Source organism: Aplidium turbinatum, chromosome 2 (genome assembly GCF_918807975.1).
Source record: "Aplidium turbinatum chromosome 2, kaAplTurb1.1, whole genome shotgun sequence".
NCBI lineage: Eukaryota > Metazoa > Chordata > Ascidiacea > Aplousobranchia > Polyclinidae > Aplidium > Aplidium turbinatum.
Window position 1 is genome coordinate 529,971 of NC_137473.1, and position 26,030 is coordinate 556,000.

At 39.5% G+C, this 26,030-nt stretch overlaps 2 protein-coding genes across 18 annotated transcripts in view; one reads left to right on the top strand and one right to left on the bottom strand.

The window, feature by feature from the left end:
• The window catches only part of LOC145788218 (uncharacterized), a 624,890-nt gene that overhangs the window by 266,506 nt on the left and 332,354 nt on the right, over positions 1-26,030 (top strand). The window lies entirely within an intron of this gene.
• The window catches only part of LOC145788221 (uncharacterized), a 137,204-nt gene continuing 111,285 nt past the window's right edge, over positions 112-26,030 (bottom strand). The window contains exons 2-10 of one of the 4 annotated variants that reach the window (XM_082599945.1): positions 8,210-8,338; positions 6,663-6,782; positions 6,295-6,449; positions 5,273-5,521; positions 4,605-4,710; positions 4,266-4,390; positions 1,417-1,499; positions 920-1,079; positions 112-386 (exon numbers count right to left, since the gene is read on the bottom strand). In XM_082599945.1, coding sequence (XP_082456071.1) covers positions 235-386; positions 920-1,079; positions 1,417-1,499; positions 4,266-4,390; positions 4,605-4,710; positions 5,273-5,369 — 723 coding nt within the window. In that variant the 5' untranslated portion in view covers positions 5,370-5,521; positions 6,295-6,449; positions 6,663-6,782; positions 8,210-8,338 and the 3' untranslated portion in view covers positions 112-234. Of the gene's footprint in view, positions 387-919; positions 1,080-1,257; positions 1,500-3,986; positions 4,192-4,265; positions 4,391-4,604; positions 4,711-5,272; positions 5,522-6,294; positions 6,450-6,662; positions 6,783-8,209; positions 8,339-9,881; positions 11,321-26,030 lie in introns of those variants that run through there. The other 3 variants (XM_082599944.1, XM_082599943.1, XM_082599946.1) reach the window with 3 other exon arrangements.

A 26,030-nucleotide genomic window follows, 5' to 3' on the forward strand; every position in this document is an offset into this window, starting at 1 on the left:
TTGGTTGGATGATACCATCTGCCATCTGCAGCAAGGGCTAGGACGTTTAACACCTGAAGGATGTGCTGTGAAGCTGCTTCTGCTTTTTGGACTGCATTGACCACCTTGAAGTATACGTACAACACTATATTAACAAGACAAGTTAGGAAGCGCAAAAAGTGCACTACAATTCGCACAATACTAGTGGAATCTGAAGAGACCACTGAAAAGTATATGGTGTCACACCGAAAAGTGTCACTCGTCGTCATCTTGAGCTTTTCTCTTTAAACCTTCTCTTTCGGCTCGTTTGCCACCTCTATCACGGCTTCCCACACACCACTTCGAAACAGCCCTTTCCAAATCTTGCTCTGTGGCATACTTTGTTGCGAAGTTCATTTTCAAACCGCCTGCAAAAGATTGAAAATTTACTTGTGGGCCCTAAATTTTAGCAGTTGAGCATTTTTGCCATGATAGATAAAAACATGTTTTTGTAGCCATAGACAGGAAGTAGGCTACATAATAAATTCCAGCCGATGCTACTGTAGCATCAATCACATTAAAAGTTCTACCAAAATATATTTGCGCTGGAGGACCAACAAATTTTGGCATTTTTAAGAAAAATAGAGCAGGTTAGAATAAAGAAAAACAACTTAAGCATGATTGGCAAACAAGAAAGTTTTGAAATTATTAAAAGCAAAAAGTGGCATTTTTCAGCACATTGGATATTTCCCAGCCTGTCCAGCCAATTCAAGCCTTCCCAATCTTCAAGCCTTCCCAACGTGTGTGGCCACTACCAGCAACACGTATACAATACGAGATTACGAAACAATGCAAATCTAGACAACTTTCAACAATGAAGATTAACAAGGAGCCTCCAACAATCAAAAGCACAAAAGTGGAAGAAAATATTAGAATCCCATGCAACAAAGGTCACACTTACAGTAAAGTACTTCAAATATTTTCAATTCGCCGATGCCGGTTTTCCCGTTTCGTCCGGTTAAATTGTAATTTTCACCAACTTCGTCTTTTAGGACGTGTTTGGGAGTGCGTCGGACAAACTCGTCAACGGAGCGTCCCCCGATGTCACGCAGGATGTTAACCTGAAATTGAAATGGTATTCCACGATAAAAAACTCATTAAAACAATAAAATAAGAACAAATCTTGCTTACATTCTGGACTTAAACTTTAAAAGCCAGTGCTGCAAAAAAAGTTTACAAAAATAAAAGAAACGTACGTTTATATCGTATCAATAAAAGCGTCAATGACATGTAACTAACCAAGATGTTTTTCGTAGCGTCGACTTGAATGTGCTCCTCGAATGCCGTTAACTCTTCAATGGAAGATAGAGGCAAGTTGATGCCCTCGGGCAATGCATTATAGGTGCTGACATCCACCTGTCTTTCATTTAATGATGATTGAACTAGTGATGTCAGCACCTTCAATCTTTCTTGGTTCTCCAGGGCAACTTTTATCAAGTTGTGGAGGTCATTGTCGCCCACGACGTATCTTCTTGCTGTTTCTGTAAGAAATAAACAAATAGCAAATGTTTTTAACGTCAAAGATAGCCATAAAATAGCTCAGAGGTGGGATTCGAACCCACGACTCGTGAGCTTGTACCATTCTTGCTCATCGACGAGATTATACCTTAAGCCGGTATACCGCTAACAAATGCGCCACTCTGAACCTCTTTGCAAGGCTTTAATTGATTTCAGTTCATGGATTTATCCTACACCAATTGTACATGATATGGGCCGAGATCTCCTTGTGCTGTACACAGTGATGTTTACTGAGCCTGCATGCTTATGACCACAGTAGGCTACATAGCAAATGCTTTGTTCAAATGTTGCAAAACTAATTTTGTCAAAGAAGGCATTATCTACTATCTACACAAGGGGTCATCAACATGGTTGTGGGTAGTAGGCAATTACCACAGGGTAGAAATACTTAGGATGTCTCTAGAAGGTATTTTGAATAGAGAATACATACATCAAACTCAATAAAGCCCAACGAACAAGCAAAAAAACATTTCAAAGCACAACTATCTTTATAGGTACCTTGATGCTATTTACAAGCAAGCTTGTTTCGCCGAATAATCAGGCAAGGATTAGTGCAGCTAACCTAACCAAACCTAATAATTTAGTAAAAAGAAATTGACTGTAGATGACAGGATAGCACTTTTTTCCTCATTTACCAAAAGGAGTCCTTTTTCCTTTGATAATTAAGGACACGAGGATACTCTCACTGGGCTATTACTAAACTAAAAAAGGTCATGCATAGAGGAAAAATACTTGGTGAGTTGGTCGTCGTCGTCGTGTGAGCGTCTGGGGCCGAGGGTCTATCCTTTTACCACCCCAGATTCACGATGTTCCCGGAACTACACTGGAAGGCTACTAGAGAGCAGCCAGTCTTTGATTTCATCATCCATGACACGTAGACCTTCCACTCCGTTAGGTGGCTTGAAGATGGAGCAGTCATTGATGATGTGGTCTGCGGTCTGTTCCTCGGCACCACATTCACAGGAGGAGGAAGAGGCCATTCCCCATTGGTGCATGGTTGAGCGGAAAATGCCTGTCTTGGTAGTGTTAGACCGATGGGGCGTGTGTCGGCGTCGGGGATGAACGAATAGAGTCTGGTGGCGGTTGACTTCCATTCAGAATTCCATTTATGGTCCGCCCAAACAGCCGCAGAGATGTCTTGTACATCAGCTTCGTTGATAAGAAGTTGAGCGGCTGGCACGAATGGGTGTCTTGATTTCAGTCGACGGGGGTGCTCGTTTGAGAGAGCAGAGATCTTGTGGTGGAGAAGGTGGTTAGGCTCCAATGCCCGTCGACCGAGGGACAGAGTGGCTTCTTCGCGACGAATCTCAGCGGGTTGGATGCCAGCGAGAATGGGGAGATTGTCCAATGGTGTGGGACGCAGGCATCCGGTCACTGTGCGCAGGGCGCTGTTTATGGCAGTGTCGATGTTATGGCAGTGAGCACTGCGGCACCAAACAGGTGCACAGTACTCTGCTAAAGAGTAGACAAGGGCTAAGGCTGCTATACGCAAAGTGTCAGCCCTCGCCCCCCAGCTAGAGCCTGCCAGGCGCTTGAGTAGCGCATCGCGGGATGTGAGTTTCTTGCGCAGTGACACCAAATGGTGGTGGTATATGAGCGATCTGTCCAGTGTCACCCCAAGATACCTTGGTTCGGGGCAGAAGGACAGAGATTTTCCGTTGTTCTGGACGTGTAGCTCACGATCAGGTTCCCGATTATGGAGGTGGAAAGCTGCTGCCACAGTTTTGGTTTCGCTGAGTTTCAGTCGCCAGTTCTGGAGATAGGCTGAGAGAGTTTTCATGTCCTGGCTCAAGGTGTCTTCTAGATTTTCCCACGACTTTGTGGAGTGGAGAATTGCCAGGTCGTCCGCATAAGCATATTTTGCAGAGACCGTAGTTGGCAGGTCGTGGGTGTAGATGTTGAAAAGAAGTGGAGCCAGGACCGATCCCTGTGGGACGCCGTTTTTCAGGCGTCTCAGTCTGCTTCGCCGTGAGCTACCAGTGGTGAGGGTGAAGCTTCGATTCCTGACAAGTTCCATAATCATGTGAACCATATGTCGGTCAGGAAGCAGGCGAAGCAGCTTGCAAGTAAGGCCGCGATGCATGCCATACGGTGTCGTAGGCAGCTGTGAGATCTAGAAAGACAGCGCCGGCCTTCTTTTTTGCCTCAAAGCAGTCCTCGATGTATTGGGTTAAGAGTGTGACTTGATCTACGGTGGATTTTCCGCGCCGAAACCCAGCTTGCTCTTTTGGAAAGAGCGGGTCGATAATTGGGTTGACGCGTGCGTAGATCAGTTTTTCGAGGATCTCGAAAGGAACACAGAGGAGGGATATCGGACGATAACTCCTTGGGTCCTCTGGTGGCTTGTGAGGCTTAGGGATCGCAACTACTAAAGCTCTTCTCCAGATTTTTGTGATTGTGAGGTGGTGACCAATGATCATTGATCAAAAGTTACAAAGCTTAACATCAACCGGTAGTTTCCTGAAATCTGTAAGAACTTTGCGAGAGTTCATCCACCAATGATGTACTGCAGTGACTAATTTCATGAGCTCCCTCCAGTGCCTCACTGTCGTTCTGTACAATATTCGATCTGAAAACGGCAAACGAAGACAATGATATATTATAAATCATATATCAATAATAATCAACAGTTCACATTAATTGACACCAGAGACTATTTAAGTATTTAAACAGTTACCGTTCAACTAACATATTACACTAGCCAATTGGGAGTGCCTTATTAAGAGTGCTTTTTGATGGAATAACAGGAGCTGGTGGAATTTCTTCCCCAGAAAAGTTTGCAACAGCTTCATAATTTTTCCCACTGTCAGACGACTCCGACTGCGACTGAACCAACCACCGTGGACGTTTTATTCTGAAAAAATTAAACAAAGTGTCAGTCACCTATACCAAGTGAGCACATGCACAAAACCAGGGGATATCACCATATGCAAAAATTTGTGTGTGTATTGATGTTTGTACCTATGTGCATGCAGATTGAACTACAATTAAATAAAGATTTTCACAAAAATCGTTAAAATATTGACCGAACCTCCAATAAATACGATCAAACAAATTAGATTTCTTACTTCCGCTTCTTTGGTAAATGCATCAATTCGTTTTCAGTGGCAGTACTATTGATGTCCGATTTGTCAAGTGAAGCTCTTTCTTTCTCTCGAGCTCTATCATAGGTTTCTGAAAAAAATGTGACCAGACAAATCATCAGGTAACATTCGCGACTCACATGCATTCTAGAATACTTAGTGGCCGAAACTGAATATAAACTAACTAGCGAAATGTGTATAAGCACTTAGCTTGGCAGTCAGTAGCCCATCGGTTCAACACACGGTCAGGTCATACCAAAGTCTTTAAAAAATGGTATTCACAGTTCCCTGCTTGGTGCTTAGCAAAAGGTATACTAGGAAGGAAAAAGACAAAACAAAAACAGATCATGAAGTAAAACCGGTAAAACTAAGAACACCGAAATAATGTAGCAATTGTCGGGTAATAAAGTGCTGGGTGCCTACCGAAGAAAGAACATGACAAAAAATTGGATGAGATTATCAAGTGAAAAATGACAGAAAACGAAACGTGATTATTTAACACAAGCAACAAGAACACAGACTGGTCATTAACATGGCGGGAGGTCGATGGCGCGCTGCTTCTGTTGCATCATGAGCCACCCGACAAGGTGTAGCGTGAAACAGATGACAGTCGAGAAAAGTTAAAAAAAAACTCTCAGCATCTCCATTAGGACCTGTGGCATCATCCAGCTGAGTCTTCAAGTGTTGATTCGTCGATTCTCCAGTTGGCTTTGAAACTCTCCGCATCTCCATTCGGATCTGTGGCATCATCCAGTTGAGTCTTCATGTGTTGATTCGTCGATTCTTCAGTTGGATTTGAAACTCTCAGCATCTCCATCAAGACCTGCGGCATCATCCAGCTGAATTTTTAAGTGTTGATTGGTCGATTCTCCAGTTAGATTTGAAGTTCTTCATGTTCGCTCCTGAGGTATCAAACATAACGTCAGATCAACGTAAACGAATGAAACATGTCCATTAGATTTATGAACAACATTCAAATCGATGGCGAATTTAACCTGGAACTTGTTAATTCTGTCCCAAGACTGGTCGTTAAATATAAATTCGTTCCAGTTTTGTGATATAATATATAAGTTATATACAGTAGGCTTTACTGCAATATTGATATTCCTTCAGATAGCTGTTAGTTTATACTGGAGACTATGAAAATGCGTCAGTGTTGAAAATTTTGTTACTAATATTTTTGATATATTAATATTCTAACAATTTGAGTCCAAAGATAAACCTGTTTATATTGCACAGGATATGTTGGTTTGTATTTGAATAATCTGTTTATTTCAAATTACTCAAATAATTTCGATCAGTCGGTCTGTTTTTTTATTATTTTAATCATGCTACCAGTCTTCGTCAGGAGACCATATAGGAAAGATCAAAAATGACCAAAATGTTAGAAAGATCAGTCACTGGGTTTTCATGTAACGGACTTTACTTTCTCAACTCTGTTCTCAAATTATTGTTGTGCAGACCATATGCAGTGTGTACTCGGAAAACAATTTTTATTATTAGGAAACATGATTGATGTAAACAAAGTATAATAACGGTATGTCCACACATCACAACTACCGATGTATTTGCAACACGCACAATTAAACTGTACGTGGATACAGATCATGTCAGATTTCATGGCCTATATAAAAAGGTGAGCAATGAGCATTCAAAGAGTTAGCAATCAACAAACCTTCTGCCACCATCGTTGATCGAGCCAAAGGAAGAAGTTTTGGCAACCTTATCGAGTTTGCTCCACAAGTTGCTCAAGCTTGACTCATTCCTGGTCAGCTCCAGAGATTCTTTCACCTCCTTATAAAGGTTTCCATGATCATAAATGCTTGTATCCTGCAAACCACAGCCAAGAGTGAGCACATAGAGCTTCAGCAAAAACGTTCGATTTATTTCTTTGCATTGTCTTTTTACTTTTGCCCAAACAAAACGGGTCTGCTACTATTAGGCGAGTCCGATTCGGAGAGTTCCTTATTCGGAGATATTTTGAAAATCCAACCACGCCTTCTGTAAATCCAACGATTATTCATTTTATTATCAATAACATACATTTAGAGATTACTTCATTGCGCTGAACAATGTCGTGTACGTCCTTCGTGTTTTGTTGGGTAGCAAAACATATAGGAGTGGGAAAACCCAACTTTGCTTTTTCAGAAGAACCACGTATAACTGCAAAAAATAAGACAACTAGTTAATGAATTGATTGGTTCTCTTTGTGCGAAGGTAAGTTACAGACGCTGAAATTTTTGATTCAAGCTATTTTTAGCTCGGTACCTGCTGTGTAGTTTTGAGTATGGAACATGGCCTACGAAAATAGAGAAATAGTAGAAAAACACCACTCACACGTCACACTCACTGTTTGCTTTGAAATCGCAAAGGTTTTAGAGCTAGGCTACCGTACCGAAGTTGAACCTGACCAATTTGGCGGTTGCAAACATATTTCCTTTCGATGAAACCCATAGGCTACCGCGTTTGGTTTGCCTTTATATTCTCTTGCTAAGCGTTGATAAGGACGATAAGCCAGAGTTTATGAAGCTATTTTGTTGATATGAAATATTACATTACATTCATTACATTACATTCAAAAGCTTTGTTGGCATCAAAAATTGCTTGACTGTTTTGAGTTACAGCATCTTTTGTGAAAAAGGTTCATCAGCAAACATTTTAATTTATTTTTCTTTGTCGAAATGCAAAAGAAGCGATATTGTGGAATAAAATACAAAATTCTCTAAATAAACAGAAGGCGTCGTTGGATTTTCAGAAAATCTCCGAATAGGAAACGCTCCGAAAAAGGCTGTCTCCGAATAGGGAACTCTCTGAATCGGACTCGCCGAAACGGTCCATTCCGCTCTAATAGCAACAATACCGCCTGACGTGACTACTGACTAGGCCTACTATTTACCCTGTTGGGGAAAGAATGGTGAAGTCCGGTAAGATATTGAAAAAAATACATGGCAACTCTATACTTGCTTGGCAAGCAAAAACTGATGATATTGGAGCATTTTTTCACTGCTATGGCAAGAGTAGGAATACATCCTGCATAAGATGAGACTTTGGTTTTGTTGTAGTAACATATATTACATAATCACACAACACACTGCATTAATATTCAATTATTTTCGCCCAATATGCTTAAAAATTATTAAAAATAAACACTGTACATGGTGTCATCAACAGTATCATAGCCGATGCGGCCTTTGATGAACTAGATGCTCAGTTCGTAAATTTTTCCAGTGTTCCCTTTGTCGCGCAGTGTCCCAAAGTGTTCTTGGTTGGCTGATCGATGTATTGAAATTGGATATAAATGTTGTTCGTTGTCTGCCACGAGCACGTTTCCCGAGAAGGCGGCCGCTTAGACAGAGATTTTCGAAATCTCCTTTTCTGATAATGTGACCGAGAAATTTGAGTTGCCTTTGAGTTATGTTGTTCAATAGTTCCTTATCTTGATGTACTTGGTTTAAAAACGGTACATGGTGTACACAAGCCAAAAACAGAAGAAGTTTTAAAGTGAGTGCAGCATCAACCTGAAATTAATTAGCTTTGGAAAAGACATCGCCCTATAAAAATGTTTGCAACAAGTTTTCAGTACACCCCACCTTTACTAGTCTCAAGAGTTGTCACATTCCGGTGCAGCTGGTTCGAAGGGAGAGTGATTTTCTTCATCAATTGCTGCAGAAAACTGTTGTTTTTTCCACTTCATTTCCTCTATCACTTGTGATTCTTTGCTGCAGTGAAATCGTTTACTTGCTGTTGCTCGAAATTACAAATACATAAAATGTGAGCTCTCCATTGGCATGAGTCTCTACAAATAGATTTATGACAAGCTGATATTACACAACGGCATTTCAAAAAGCTTAAGCAATTTATCATTGAAGGTGTTGCACTTTTAAATATGAAATCCTCTTCATCAAAAATACTATTGCTGATGACTGGATGCTTGATTCTATTGGCAATAAAAAATAGAGTTTACACGACAGCAGATGATACAAGATCGCTGGCAACGTTTTGAAAAAAAAATAATATGATTGGCATGAGTCTCTACAAATAGATTTATGACAAGCTGATATTACACAACGGCATTTCAAAAAGCTTAACCAATTTATCATTGAAGGTGTTGCACTTTTGAAAATGAAATCCGCTTCATCGAAAATACTATTGCTGATGACTGGATGCTTGATTCTATTGGCAATAAAGGAGGGAGCAGGTCTTTTAGGCGCTGACAATTAGGCGCTGGTCTAATAGGCGCGCACACTGTGGCGTCTGGATATTTAGGTGCGGAGCACTGTGGCGCCCGGTCATTTAGGTGCTCCGTGAGTGAAGCTGCTTAAACTGACAATGCTTTTCACACAAAATGTTATAAAAATAAGGTTATTGTCTGTGACATCAGAGATAAATTATGATAGTATCATCCTTATTAAGTCACAGATCATTTTTCTGAATGGTTGATTGTATTTTTTTACCTAAAAAGCTCTAGCCTAGTATACTATGTTTAAGCAGCTTCACTCACGGAAGCCATGACATATTTTTCTGTTCAATATAACATTTTGTGTGAAAAGCATTCCCGGTTTAAGCAGCTTCACCCATATATTTTTTCTGTTGAATATAACATTTTGTGTGAAAAAGCATTGCCGGTTTAAGCAACTTCACTCACTGAAGCCATGACCAACAACGCACACGCATTAACAAAACAATATTTTTTTTTGTTCAATATAATATTTTGTGTAAAAAGCATTGTCCTATGCCCCTACCTGACAAGGTGATACAATCTGCAGAGTTTACTAGGAATAGCACCTAAATGACCGGGCGCCACAGTGCTCCGCACCTAAATATCCAGACACCACAGTGTGCGCGCCTATTAGACCAGCGCCTAATTGTCAGCGCCTAAAAGACGTGGACCCATAAAGGATATAGTTTACACGACAGCAGATGATGACAAGATCGCTGGCAACATTTTTGAAATGAAAATAATTAGCTTTTTCCAGACTCCTAAAAAAATATCCCATATGAATGCTCTATCTCTGTAAATGTGACATTAATTTTAAACCATTAAGGTTTGAAAATTGTGTGATGATTGGCTAGTGTAAGGTGTTGATTTATGATGGCTATACCTTCACATTTAAAATTTTTAACGCCTTCCCTACTGTGAAAAAATGTGAAAACGCCTTCCCTACTTCATCCATGTGAAAAAATACAAGTTGGTCTATGTTTCATGCCACTACCAAGCTTAATCAAAACCTGTCAAAAAATAATAAGGTACTTCAGTATCACCTTCAACAAAGCTCAGAATGCAAGGACATCTTGTAGTGTTGGTAAATCAACAATGGGAAGTTCCTTGGAGGGTCCAATGGCAGCTTTCCATGCTTCTTATTCTCTTTTAACTTTTCGGCTTGATTTAACAGTTAACAGCACTGCCAAGAACAACATCAGCTTAATGAACTGAAGATAATAATAATATGTGAAAAGATTGGTATATAATTTTATTTAAAAGAAAAGATACATTCTACACACATACAGACAGAGAACTAAGAATTTAATAGCTGCAAACTGAGTTGTCTGAGTCTACTGTAATATCATGAACTATATTAGTGCCATTATCAAAGCTACATATCAACATAATATATAAATGTCAAAATGACAAACAGCAACTTGACCTTGTATCAGAATAAGCAGCTTTTATTCAAGAAGACATGATAAGGGCAAAAATTGTTTTACTACTAATTTGATTGATTTTTTACAAATGATTTACTACTAATAAGTTATCTATATATATTTTAATCAATGGAGAGCAATCAAATTTGCTTCTACTACCACGTAAAAGGTATGCCTGCTTTTGTGCACAAATAGTTATGATTCTGGGCTTGACATCTGTTTGGAGTGGTCTGTGACCTACAGTTCCGGCAGTTTCTGCTTCTGGTTGTCGTCATTAGCTTGGAAATGCTTCCAGTGACCAGGATTCACCACGTGGAGATAGACGACATAAATTCTTCTATTTAGCTGATCACAAACTTTCTGCTTCATACGAACAACGACGGAGTGATCTGATGCTCAAGCGATTTATGCAGTTAACTGTCGGTCTACTATAACTTGAAAGCAAATATAGCCATTCCCTTCTAGACTAATTTCCTTTGCAGTTTTGCACTATGGCTGCAACATTCAAGTCAATAAATTTTCACGGTACCCTTGTGTGCCTCTCCCACGGGACACACTTTGTGAAATTCTTGATCTAGACTGACAAAAAATTTGATTACTATTCAAATCCACAGCTAAGAATTTACTTTGGTCAGGTACAGTAGGCTATGCTGTATTGTACATAGCATTTCTCAAGACTAATTTACGAAAACGTATAGTCAGCAAAAGCTATTTGCACCAAAAAAGTGCAAGCAATCTGCTTATACAGACGAAATCGGTTAATAGTATACTGCTTAAACGTATCAATCGTTTATTTGAATCAAAACCTGAAATCCCAAACCAAATATAATCTAAAGTTAAGTAAAAACATCGGTTAAGCGTATACCGCTTAAAAGAATAAGTCGGATAAAAGAATCAGGATTTGCTTCTAGTTTGCATACTTCATTCATTTAATCGTATAATTATACCCGTTAGCGAAAAGAGAATGTTTCTTTTTTGCTTCGCATTACTGTCTGCAATGTTCAAAAGCGAAATGATGCAAAGGTAAGACAGACGCATGCGATCAAAACAAAGACAGTGTCTGTAATCCCAGGCCATAATCTTATGTGCTAGACATCGCACTACAAAGAACCAATTTTCGCACAGCTGGGCTTCATTAAAACAGAAGAGCACACAAAAGGAATAATCAAACTTCCTAATAAAGAAGTTTAAATGCTTTTGATGTCATCCGTCGGCGACTGGCCTTCCAAGGAATATGGATACGGACAAATTATTTCGGCTTGAGAGGGGAGTGTTGGAAAGCATGTCCAACAGTTTAAACCAGAAACCTTTGGAGAATTTTTTTAAATTGCTGAAAAAAAGTAGCCTACTGTTGTGTACGTTTAAATCGTATGATAGCACTAGCCATCAAAAAACATTTGTGGTGGTTTGAAAATATTTCAGCTAGTTTCCGGCTAATTTCAAAAATGCAGTCAGTTTTTGTCTATCAGGTCTAGTTTTCTAGTTACGGCGATTCTACTGCATGAGTGAACTTATGCACCAATGCTCATGTGAAATCTTTTCAAGAGTCAAACATTTTGTCAAAAGACACAAATCAACTTCAGCAAGCCAACAAAGAAATTTAAAACGTACACACAAACATAGGATGAATACTTGAATAGGTATGGTAACTTCTCCTTAATCTTCAGCTTGCTTAAGTGTCTGCCATAAAACTGCACTTGAGAAGAGATCTACGAAAGTGAACCGCAAAAGCATCATCGCGTTTAATAGACCAGCAATAGTCGGCTAGCATGGTAGCATCCCATCTCTCTTGATATCTGACTTCCATCTCACTAATGTCTTGATGAAATCGCTCCCCTTGCTCGTCACTCAAATCGCCAAGATTTTCAGGAAAGTAGTCTAGATCAGGGCTTCCCAAACTTTTTTGCTCGCGACCCCTTTTAATCTCCTAAAATTTTCCGCGACCCTTTACGGTTAAAAGGATAAATAATGTGAAATATACGTTTGTGATATTTATTGAAAGGTTCAATTTAAACTAAAAACAAGCTATCCGTACTCGAAGCCTACTACTTTACTATCTGTAGCTTGCTGGAAACAAAACCAAAAAGTAAACACATTTATTCACTATTCAGTGTGATGGGTGCGACTGCTCTCTGCTACAAAGTAAGTCTAGCCGTCGCTCGATGTTTGTCAATGCTGGTCTCAAGGCAGTTTCAATGTTACTTCCGCTGGAACGGTATTTTATCAACATTGAAAACACTGACACGCACATATACGATTATACGTGGAGACAAACGGCAGGAGTGTGGTTACTGATAAGCCATATAATGGTGAATAATCCGGTTTAACGTTAGGCTAAGCCAAAAAGTGTGAAACTTTTTCCAGAAAATTCAAGCCACAACTTAGAGTCAAGAGACAGATCTGCAAACTTTTCTTTCCTGAGATTTCAAAGAGAGGTGCTCGGTACTTTGTTTTTCCATTGCAATATAGGTTTTGGATCCAATCTAAATTGATAGCCTATTGTCCAATTCTAGAAGAAAATACTTTATAAACCCTTTCAACAGTCTTCACAAGTGTCGATAACCAGAGGCTTAATAACGTTTGATTCCACACCATTGTTAGCCAAAAACTTTTTTGAGAAATGCTACCGAGAATGAGAATATTTCAAATAAATCATTTTCAATCTTTTGTTTCTAGATATTTAATTTTTTGATGAACATGTAACATGTACTTTAGATTTCAATGTAACAACACTCAACATAGGCCTAGATGTTTTCTCCTTGGCAGGACAAACTAAATTCGTTCCTCTTTTTCAAGCAAACTTGACAAATAGCATAATTTGAAACGCCTTTCGAAAAACGTCTTTACAACAATGGCGGATAAAATCTAAACTTTTTTCTGTTGGAAAAATCACGACTTAATTTTTTAACACCAATAATTTTTTAAATCATTGGCTTTAGTTTTGCGTTCCACGTTTACAATGCAGCAAAGAAGGTTTTAAACTCCTATTCCATATTTCACTACATAAATTTACAATATACGAGTGGCCTATTGAGCGCACGGCTCTTAATAAAGTTGATAACTTTCACAGCATCTTGCACATAAGTGTTAAGATGCAGTGCTTTGTGTAAAATTTGTATACTTTCTGCGACCCCAAAGTTTGTTACGTGACCCCTTGAGGGGTCGCGACCCCCAGTTTGGGAAGCCCTGGTCTAAATGACTGCAGAAAATGAAGTTTGATGCTCATGTTAACATCAATACCCTGGAGTCTTCTGAGTAAGTTAGACACGAGCTATTTGTAATTGGATGCCTTTTTATTTGCCAAAAAACTCTTAACAACTTTCACAAAAGCATCCCAGGCACTCAGTTCTTGTTCATTCATTGAAGATGGGAAGTTTGGATCATTGATTAATTTTATGATTTGAGGCCCATCAAATATGCCGGCTTTTAGCTTTTCAATTGTTAATCCTGGAAATTTTGTGCAAATATATCTGAAACAATTTTCATCTTTAATCGAGTGCTTTTACAAATTGCTTCATGATACCCAACTTAACATGAAGAGGAGGTAACACAATTTTTGATCGTTCCACCAGAGAATGAGCTTGAACAATTTTCTTGCCAGAAATTATTTTACTTCTCATAGGCCAATTTTCCAATGCTGATCTCTTGCCCTGCTGTCCCACAAACTGATAAAACAAGGATACTTTGTGCATCCACATTGTATTCCAATGCTCATCTCTTGCCCTGTTGTCCCACAAACTGATAAAACAAGGAAACTTTGTGTATCCACCTTGCATTCCAAGCAGAAATCCAACCATCTTCAAATCAATGCACATGATCCAAATTGTTTTCATAGTATGAAATTTTTTCCAAAACAAATTTGACTTTGCTATACTTTTCTTTGAGATTTGTTGAATGTCCAATTGTCCAAGTGGTACAGATCCACAAACATTTCCATTATGCAGTGAAACACATTTTAGATTTCGTTTACAGCTATCAATAAAAAGTCGCCTATCTTGAGGATTGTATTCTGCCACACCAAGCTTTTTAAGAAAACCTTTCACATCGGTACAGTATACAATATCATTTTCCGGAAGAAAATAGGGAAAAAATTCGACATGGTGTTTCCGATAAAAAGTGATTACAGTAAGATTAGAGTCTTGAAGCCAGTAACTCAAAAGATTTCTTTGATAAATTTACATCCCTCGCCAAGTCATTGAGTTCTCCCTGAGAAAAAGATGATGAGGTAAAATAGCAGGAGTAAATTCGCTTTTAGCAAGGGTGGAATCGCTGTCAGTAAAAACTTACTCGTCTTTGCTGTCAGGAAGTAAATTTAATTGTGGCAACCCTTCAAAAACAAGAACAGGAAGTTCTTCACTGTGTAACACTGGCCTGATTGCTGAAGGTAGGTTTGGATTGCAAGGAATTCCTATTTTTCCTGTTTATGCCTTTTGTGTTTACTGCACAAACATAGCAGTCGCTATTATGATCTTTTGATTCATGCCAAACCATTGGAATAGCAAACCTTAGCCTAATCCTTTTCTTCTTTTGTTCGTCCATTGACGTAAATGTTCTTTGCAAGTTTTGCAAACAATGTGGGGAGTTCAAGACTTATCTTGATCCCCAACTTCACTTTAAAGTAAGCAAGATAAGCACGCTTTACAAAGTGTGCATATCTTTGAGAATTTGTTGCCGAGGGAAATGTTTTATTGTCGTATTTAAACTAGAAAAAACAAATTTAAATGGTTCATATAATGAACACTCAACAGGTACAGGTAATGAATACTCCAAATAGAAAACATGTACTGACTAAACTTGATCAAGACTCGATAGCCTGGCTAGCCAACACCTGCCCTGAAGTAAAGCTTGAATGAAGTCCTTCTAAAATGAAACAATTTTAATTTCTCATACTTTTACAAGTGTCCACTTGCAGAGCAATCATTTCACATCCAACAGTAGTGCCGTTATCACAGATAAAAACTAATAAACTCAATTTCAAAAAATGTACGATAATAAACTTGATAATTGCTCACTTTTTTTGCAACTTTCTTGGCAGCTGACTTTGTTAGTACTGCTTAATAACACTTAACTCAAATCAAGCAATTTAAGGGTTTGAACATGGACAACCTTGTCCGATGCAAATAAATAATAATAATTGCTTTAGCATGTCTTCTAAAACCTAATAGTCCATATTCATTAAAAAAACAAGTAAGTATGAACTTTGGTTCACATAATGTTATTGAAATTCTGTAGCTTAATTCTGCATTCCAGACCTTTACAGTCTAAGTTTACAACTGTTGCACTTTCTGGTACCGTATGCCAGATTGCCAGTACCACTGGGGCCACAAAAATTCAATCCAAGGAAATTCGGTGCTGGAGAATTCAGTGCTGAGAATTTGTTGCCGAGGGAAAAGTTTTGTCATATTTACACCAGAACAAACAAATCAAAATAGTTCATTTAATGAACACTCAACAGCTACAGGCAATGAACACTCCAAATAGAAAACAAGTACTGACTAAACTTGATCAAGACTCGATAGCCTGGCTAGCCAACACCTGCCCTGAAGTAAAGCTTGAATGAAGTCCTTCTCAAATGAAACAATTTCAATTTTAGTTTCTCATACTTTTGCAAGTGTCTACTTGCAGAGCAATCATTTCACATCCAACAGTAGGTAGATACTGTTATCACAACTTTAAGAACACTGATGGATGGAAGAGGACAACTATCAAACAAATTTCTGAAAAAAAGCACCATTATGCTGTCTTGATTTGCACCTACTAGCATTTAACACAGAAAACAATTGTCTTGGCATTGTCTGCTTTTATTGTTTGTTTTAGAATGAATTGCAAGAGTAATAATAAAGGTTGTAATCCCATATTGACAGCATTAAAACGTATTGTATTGTATTTGTGCTACTTTGTAGGGCAATTGCAAAAAGTCAAAATCACTGTAACTTAAAAAGTTGACCTGATGGAGAAAAACTAATTGCATTTTCGGAGTCAGCTCCCCAAAGTTAGTTTAAATCAGTTCAAAAACTGCCGGCACCAAAAATTGTGTCGGCCAGTGTAATAATACTCAACTAATCCATGTCTTACGGGTGTAGCGGTTTTCATGACAGGTAGCACCTCTGTTCCTACCAGTCGCACATCCCTGATGTGGGTAGAGAATTTTGGTCCTCCACTGAAATCCTAAGTCTCACTTATGGCTCCACGTAGTTGGTAATGCACACCAACGGCCACACCCTGGTAACGGCTCGACTGCCGGACTAAACTAAGTGAGGTGCATGTCTAAATAGTTTGCGTTTGACATGTTTTATTGGGAAGTCAATGCCATGAAGTGCATGAAGACTGGATCGGCTGGAGAGGCAAATGAACTCATCAATCGGGTCAATGGCTCTAAGGGGCCTAGGATGCGGCTGATGCCCCGACCTGAAGCAAAACACCCTTACATTTTTTTATAGGTGACACTTGGTACAAAAACAATATTTATGAAGTTTAAGACCAATCTATAAATGTTTAGGGGGTCCAGATTTGAATTGAAAATTGAGAAATTTGGTAATTAATTGCCATAATCGGGTAGTTTTACAGTGCTACATAGTCCTTCATTTATCATGGTAAATTCTGTATTTAAGGTCATCTAGGCTCCACAGTTGCAATGTTTCACACAGTAGGCTATTATTATGTTCCATACTATTTTTTAACAAGTATGGTTTTGCAAGCAGACAGCCAAACACTATTTTGAGAAGTAATGTGACAACCTATTGCAAAATATGCTTGATGTAATTGCTGGAGAATACAAGTATTAAGCAGTAGAACAACATAGTCTGTGTATTAACCAGTACAATACACAACTTTTATTAAATGTGAGTGACTGAAATCTTCCTGGTCACTACTTGTAAGCTTTACCTTGAGAATCTCTGAAAGTGAAAACATGCCTATGTGATGTCATAATACCTTCAAAATGACTTACCACTGTTTAGCTCTGTCAAATACCTCCAGGTTTCAGTCTAGTAAGTGCAGATAATTTCTAAGGCATTGTTCCCAGTTTCAGAATAAGGTTAAATGTAAGGAGTCGTTACAGAGCACTTCTCCAATATCAAGACAAGGCTCCTAACCATTTTAATTGTGACAACTTAGGTATTGTGAATTACCTTAAACATTTAGTATGCTATGTGGTGAAACATTCATAGAATCGTATTTATCAATTGCAGATCAGAATCAATACGTGTAGTTTGTATTCTGTTGGTAGGCTATTTAATCGAAAAAAAGTTTGCCAGTCTATGTCTTCTCATGCACAACATGACCCTTGGTATGTTCTACTCGCTACGGTTACCACAAAAGCAGATCAAGGTATCAAACGTAGCAAGTTACCAACCTACAAGCAAGTGATTTTCAAATTAATTCAAACAATTTTATCAGGAAGGCAGGTAATTACAGTACAGTAAGAGCAAGTTTTTACGTTTTGCTTGTGAGCTAACATTTCTACAGTTGCAAAGCAAAAAATGTAAGAAAATATAATTTCTTTTTACAAGCAAGAGTTTCAAATGAAGATTAAGAGAGACAAAGGCAAACCACTAAAAAATATACAGGAATTTCAGAAAAAGCTTAGCAAAACCTTTACTTTCTGGCCACGCAATGTAATGAAAAAAATAGCAATGAAGAAGACATTCTATTCCTTATCAGTATACAAGGCAACCGGGAAGCAAGTATGGCTGGAAAAGATAAAGTGTTAGAAGCAAAAGTAAAAAAGATCAGTACCAGGCGACAACAGCAAGATAGACGAGTAGCAAAGGAGGAGACCTGAGTTAACGGCATAAATAATGCTATTGATTTAGAAGCTGAGGATGACGTGGACAATGAGCCATGCACATCTTCAATGATTTGTGAGATAGAGGAAAAACGATGAAAGAAGATCAAAAACAGGAACAGCCATGTTCATTCCTCATGACATAGTGAAATCTCCAGGATTAGTCTCTGTAGCAATCAGAAACAGCATTACACCAACTGCCTTATCTCTTACTCTCCATTCTATATTATAGTTCAAGCCTGTTCTGGAGATGCTTTGAAGCTAAATCTCCATCCATCTCATTCACACAGATACAGAGTTGAAACAGCGCAACATATTTCAGAAAAATTCTCTCCTCGTGGTCACCACCTGCTGTTTGCTGTTGGTGCTTTACATTGGGATGGAAAACTTCTGGAGACTTTAACAAGCAAGTAAAAAGCAAGATGAAAGGCTCCGAGTTTTGATATCTGGCATTGGTGGCTGGTTACATGAGTAGGTGCTCACTGCCTACCTACAATCCCTCCTCGGTCTGCCTGAATCATACTTGCAATTGTTTCTTGTTGTTTTTTGATTTATTGAGAGCGAGTTGGGATAAAAACCTGATTTTGTATCAACTTACATTGGCTTTAACACGACAACTTAAATCCGTGGTACACATTCATTTCTCTAGCTTGCTTTTTTCGATAATGAAATGAAACTCAACACAAAGGCAGGCAAATACTCTCCAGAAACCACGGCTCCCGGCACGCGGCAAATGCGACAATCAGAAATTAAACGTCTTGGTCAGAAGGCGGGCCACGTAACGTATAACAGTGAAAGAACGCAAATTCAACGTTGCTTAATTCAACCAACCAAGTTACAAAATTCATCACAATTTCAATTCTAATCAAGAGGGCAATCGACCCGCCGGAACATTGCGGCCCCTAATTATGGCACATAATTAAATAAAGGTTGAAGTAGAAGGGTCGATTCCCGACATGCAATACACAGAAAGTATGTACATTAAAACTACACAAAAACGGTGATTATCTTTTGATAGCAGTGCAAGGCACTTGGACACCCTGGCCACAATGGCCTGGCGAATACTTACACGATTAACGATTAATATCTACGTTAGCTTCATGAGACACACATAGTAGCAAACAACTCAGACGCACTACACAGTACCTAACTAGCTACTTATAATGACGCAAATTACTGAGATCGCTTGCGAATACTTACACGGTTAGCATTTACATCATTTGCATGAAACACACAATAGCAAACAAATCAAATGCATTACACAGTAGGCCTAACTAACTAGCTACTTATAACGAGGCCGATGACTGAGATTGCTGTAGAGCATACGTTACTAAGACATGTTGTTGAGTTACGCATATTGGAGCCCTGCGGATGACACATAGAAATACGCAGGTTAATAACAGATTTGCGCGGTACATATCTACAATACACTACAAATTTAAATGAAAGGCAAGGGTGGTACAGATGCCTCGACGACACCAGCTAACAACAGACCAGGGCGTGGCCGGGTCCTGAACGCAGTCAAGCATTCCCCACAGGAGCAACGCACGATATATCCCTTAGGACCAGGTCCACTTTGACCTCACCCGATGCCTCATCCACCACTGAGACTGCCACCCTGACGCGCCTGACAATCGGTTTTCCTTTTCTAATTTGGGGGATGATCTCATGGACTCTCCCCAGACGGTACCTTCCTCTCTTAGTTATATCTTCTGGAGAACCAACCACCACTAATTGGCCAGGCTGTAGGTTTTCCACCAAACTGGCCCACTTTTTTCTACCCTGCAGGGAGGGTAAATAGAAAGAGATCCATTTCTCCCAGAAACTGTGAGATAGAGCCAGGTTGTACCTATAGTCTCTCCGTAACTCATCTCGGTCATGAGGATTTCCTACTGATGAAAATGGGCTCAAGAATGGGTTAAGGAGGGCGGCTGGGGTGATAACAGTAGAATCCTTAGGGTCATCACAGACAGGGACTAAAGGTCTTTCGTTGACTATTCTTGTGGCACTACCAGTAAATGTAAGAAGTTCAACAAAGTTGGGTTTCCGTGATGAGTTCCCAATAACGTGGGAAAAGGCAATTTTGAATTGCTTGACCATTGCTTCCCAGGCCCCTCCCTGGGCCGGGGCATACGGAGGAATGAACTCCCAGTTAATTCCCTTTTTTCGCAAAGAAGTTTGAATTTCAGAAGACTCCAAAATTTCTGGTAGTCTTTTAGCTGCCGCTTGAAATGTGGTCCCGTTATCTGAGTACATGTTACGTATAGATCCACGCAAGTCTACAAATCTGGTAAATGCTAAAACAAATTCACTGTAAGATAGTGACGTCACAAGTTCCACATGGATTGCTCTACTCGCAAGACAGGTAAATAACAATCCCCATGCTTTCTTTTGGCTTCTTCCTTCCACAAACGTCATTGGACCAAAATAATCTACGCCACTGTTGAAGAAGGGTTTGTTATAGGCCGTGGTTCGTGGTAATGGTAGATCCGACATAAGCTGCCTGATAGGCTTTGCTTTCTCTAAGGCACATGGAGCGCAGTCATGCAAATAGTGTTTCACCGAGGAATTACCGTTTGCAATCCAAAAACGTTGACGAGTAGATAACAGTGTCTGTTGCACACCACAGTGATAGCTATCACAATGAGCGTCAAGGACAACTAGCCGTGTCAATGCGTGCCTCGAAGGCAAAATAAGAGGATGCTTCGCATCGACAGTTATTTCGGGAGACTTACTCAATCGACCTTCAATACGAAGTCTCCCCCGTGTGTCCACACAAGGACGATACTTTTTTAGAGAGCGCAACTCCTTCAGGCACTGTTTATCAGCACCAGCTTCGCTTGAAGCAAGACGTTTTGTTACCACATCGATCGACTCCGGCAGGCCGTCACAACTTAACAAATCTCTATACACTACTTTTTGTACGTAAGAAACAACCCTATTTAAAGCGTCCTCAAGATAGGATGCATTTAACTTTGGTTTTACATACCCATGTTTCTTGCATTTGGATACAATGAACTCCGTGAAAGCTACAAGATAGGCGGCTCTTTTTTTCAACACGTACAAAGTAGGTGCGGTTTCGATCATCTTGCTAATGGAGCCAGCAGTTGCATTTTCACTTACCGTTATCGCCGGCGACAGTTCCATTTTACGAATAGCAGCATCTGCTCCATTCACCGTTGGGACCTCGCCCTCCTGCATGAGAAAAGATGGACCGCTCAACCACATCTCTCTGGAACCTGTTTTGGTGATGGCATTCGGTCTGGTTCCAACGTCTGCCGAGTTGAGATGTGTCGGACAAAAATGCCATTCTCTCACCTCTGACAAGAGTAAAATACGATTTAACCTACGAGTAACAAACTTGCATAATCGTAAATCAGGATTTCTGATCCACTGAAGGACAGTATTCGAGTCACACCAGAAATGTTTTCTAAGATCAGGCAGGTGTAGTGCATTAGCTGCCTGGTTTAACAGTTCCGTAGTATTAAGCGCGGCTACAAGCTCCTTTCTGGCAATCGGCCATGCACTTTGATGCTTGAGGACAACCCTACTTTTGCCAAAAACGAAGGATACGCAAGGGACTCCGTTACACAGCCTACGTATATACACAACGGAGGCAAAGGAGTGATTGGAGGCATCACTGAATCCATGTAACTGATATACGATATCATCGTCTGCACAACACGGCTCTGTGTTTACAAAATACCATCTAGGTATGGAAAATTCTTTTAGTAAATCTAATGAATGAATCCACGACTTCCACTCTTTCATGTAGCTGTGGGGATGTAGTCGGTGACTCCGAGACTACTGGCCGTAGGCCGTCGTTGCCCGCGCTCCGACCCTTGGTCCGATCCACATTGTGAAAACAAGTCAAGCTTACTTTGCCTTGCTCTCAGTTCGGCTGCCTTGATCTGCATTTCAATTTCGGCTCTGGCTTCGGCTTCCTCTGCTTCGGCTTTGGCTCTGGCTTCCTCTGCTTTGGCTTTGGCTCTGGCTTCCTCTGCTTTGGCTTTGTTCATCCGCATCTGTTTTTCCCACCGCAACTTCTCCATTTCGAGCCGGATTTCAATCTCTTCTTCTTTTGAACGGCGCGAGCGACTACTCGAGGCACTGGTGGTTGATTTTCCTTTTATTGTACCTAATTTTGTATCTACCTTGGAGGTTTGCTTCTGTTTTATAGTACGTCTCAATTCCTCAATCTCTAACCTGACCTGTTCTGTAGCTTCAGATATCATAGTGCTATCCTTTAGTTTATTCGCAAGTTCTAACAGTTCTCCAAAGTTGCCCTCTAACTCCGCCATATCAACCAAGGCCCGCTCTAGCAACGCTTCATCATGTACCATGGGGAGACCTCTCCTTAATTCTCCAACCCCCTGCAGCACCTCTCTTTTTTTGTGTCTGACGTCCCTGAGCACAGCTTCTGCACTGGAATCAGCATGGGTAAGGCTGCCATGAACCCCCTGAGGATACACCCGCCCAACGCCCGGGTGTTCCGCCGCACCGCCCCCAGACGCAGCGCCCCCTGTCCCACTGCCAACGGGAAGCGTACGAGACACCGGATGGCCACCGTCACCTTCCATTTATCAATTTAAGAAATTACACTACTGTATACTACAGCCTACACACAGTAATATCGACACACGTAACGTAATGGACAGCGTAACCAACATTAATTAGTAACTTACCGCTCTCTGAGTTACGGTGGAGCAAGCCTTTTGACAAACAATACAGTATTTTACACAAGTTATTATACACAATTAGGCTCCGGTACAATAGAGTTCCAGTTTACAACACAATTAAAGTACGGTTATATTAAAGTCCTTTCGTTGCAGGGATGTGCTGACCACCCCTTCAGAAGTCTTCCTTGGTTGAAATTTAAATTTGTTAGTCTTTAAGTTAGTCCTTTAGTTCTTGTTCTTTCAATTCTGTCAATTTTGTTAGTTCTTTTAATTCTTTTATTTCGTTATTTAGATACTTTATAGTTCTTTACTTCAGTTGTCCAATTATCAGGTTTTTATTTTTGGTTACATGAGTAGGTGCTCACTGCCTACCTACAATCCCTCCTCGGTCTGCCTGAATCATACTTGCAATTGTTTCTTGTTGTTTTTTGATTTATTGAGAGCGAGTTGGGATAAAAACCTGATTTTGTATCAACTTACATTGGCTTTAACACGACAACTTAAATCCGTGGTACACATTCATTTCTCTAGCTTGCTTTTTTCGATAATGAAATGAAACTCAACACAAAGGCAGGCAAATACTCTCCAGAAACCACGGCTCCCGGCACGCGGCAAATGCGACAATCAGAAATTAAACGTCTTGGTCAGAAGGCGGGCCACGTAACGTATAACAGTGAAAGAACGCAAATTCAACGTTGCTTAATTCAACCAACCAAGTTACAAAATTCATCACAATTTCAATTCTAATCAAGAGGGCAATCGACCCGCCGGAACAGTGGCATTAAATTGTTGGGTGTTCCAATAATTCCAACCCATTCAACAGAAACAATTGGAGCACTTGTGTCCAAAGTTACTATGCAGTTGCTTGAAGATTGGCATTGCAAAAATTTTGTTACATCTCTTGTTTTTGACACAACAAGCTGTAATACAGGGCATTAAAACTGGTGCTTGTATACAACTTCAAGAAGATATAGGTCGCCCCTTACTTTAGGCTGCGTATAGGCACCATGTAGGTGAAGTAATTCTTTTTAAGGTGAAAACCTGTGGTGAAATGATATGCAATTAAGAATCATAGAGTACTGAAACACAAATGTTAGAATGTCACTTCGTAATATCTATATTTTAACTCAAAAGCAACAAAGGAGTGCTTATATTAAATTTAATATGATTAAAGCCTACACAGCGCTGTGGTAAATGGCATTAAAAGTATAAAACACTGATTTTGAAGTGTCAGTTACGGTATGTTCATTCAAAGAATTTGCAATCCGAAGACACCGTTTTTGAAATTTTTTGCAAAGTATGCTCCACAGATTTTGCCTAAACTTAGAAAGTTTGCCATAATTCTGCAAAAATTTCAGAAATTCCATTGCTCAAAGTATGCAAAATTACCCCTAAATTGACACACTGGTTCTAAGTGAAACCTAAGCTGCTGTTCACAGCATAAAAGCTATAATTTGCAATAATTTACAAAAATTAGCTGGTATCACATGAACATATAAAAACCACTTAAACTTTTTTTTAAACATAAATCACTCAATTTAATGTCAAAACGGAAATTTGGGAAAATCGATAATCTTATAAGTTTGATTGCAATCTGGACCCCCTAGACCTTATTCAATTTTGCTGAAACTTCATATTTAAGCTTTGTAGACCAAGCCTCACTTCCAAAAAAAAGTTAGGGTTGCTACAATCAAGTTTTAAATTTTACGGGGCATCAGCCGCACCCTACTAAGGGCGTAACAGCAAAGCGATGTGGCTCGCTAGGGCGTACTCTTGACAAAGTGAGTAACGGCCGTCGGCCAGTCACCCCGAAAGAGATTGGAGCCTCATCGAGTATTTTTATCCATAGTCTACAATGAACGTCAGTAACAATGAAGTGAGATATAAGGATCGATTTGTGACCCCTGCAGAGACATCCTTCAATTGCTACAGGGAAGGAACATCTCCATCTACCAGTATGGACAACTATGATGACGGCACATGCCCAAAGCCCTATGGACGGTATGAGCCTGACGGAGGCTGTCTGAAAACTAGAGGAAAGATGCTCAAACTAGCAACATGGAATGTACGAACATTGCATGCTATAGGGCGTTATGACAATTTAAAACAGGAGATGAAAGCAATGGGAATTGACATTATGGGAGTTAGTGAAACACAAACAGACATAGCTCAGCAACAACACTACATTTAACATTATAAAAACAAAAAACAAAAAGCGAACGTTTTCGGCTAGTCATATAGCCCTTTTCAAGCCTATAAGAAAAAATTGATTCTTACCAATTTGATTCTTACCTTTTAACAGTTTTTGGTTGAATTATCACGTCTTGTGCTTTTCGCATTAATTTGTTTTGTGCCACTATCTCTTGTGCTTCTGTCTTTCTTGCGTAATCTGCCTGAGTCCTTGTTTGAACAATCAATTAATTTTACCTCTGAAATACTTGACCCGTCGTGCTGTGTAATTTTCAGTTATCACTTTGTGTGAGCGAGGCAGTTTCTCAAATGTTTAGATTTGACCATATTTTTGCTGTGATACTATATGATTCTTTAGCATTTCTTTTAATAGTGTATTTTTTCTTATAGGCTTGAAAAGGGCTATATGACTAGCCGAAAACGTTCGCTTTTTGTTTTTTGTTTTTATAATGTTAAATGTAGTGTTGTTGCTGAGCTATGTCTGTTTATGGTTTAAAAGAGTTACCTCTCTACCCAAATTGTATTAGTGAAACACGGTGGAAAGATAATGGTAAAATAACAGATGATGGCTTTGTAATGATCTATTCAGGCGGATGTAAACATATCCATGGAGTAGGAATTCTAATAAAGAAAAGCGTGACATCTGCACTGATGGGATATTGGCGGATATTGGCCAATGTCCAACAGAATTATAATGATGAAACTGCAAGGAATCCCTTTCAACATAAATGTTATATATACAGGTATATGCACCAACACAAGATCATACAGATGAAGAAATAGAAGAATTCTATGACAACATAAACAATGTTTTATCATATACCAAAAGGAATGAAATTACTTTCATAATGGGAGACTGGAATGCGAAAGTTGGAAACCAATATGAATTTCCAGTAACAGGACGTTATGGTTTGGGAGAAATGAACCAACGAGGAAAACGACTATTGGAATTTTGCAAACTGAATCAGCTGGTAATAGCAAACACTTTATTTCAACAACCACCTAGACGACTATACACATGGCATAGCCCTGGAGATCAATAACGTAACCAAATTGACTTCATTATGATAAATTAAAGATTCAAGAACTCAATAAAACAAGCCAAAACGTATC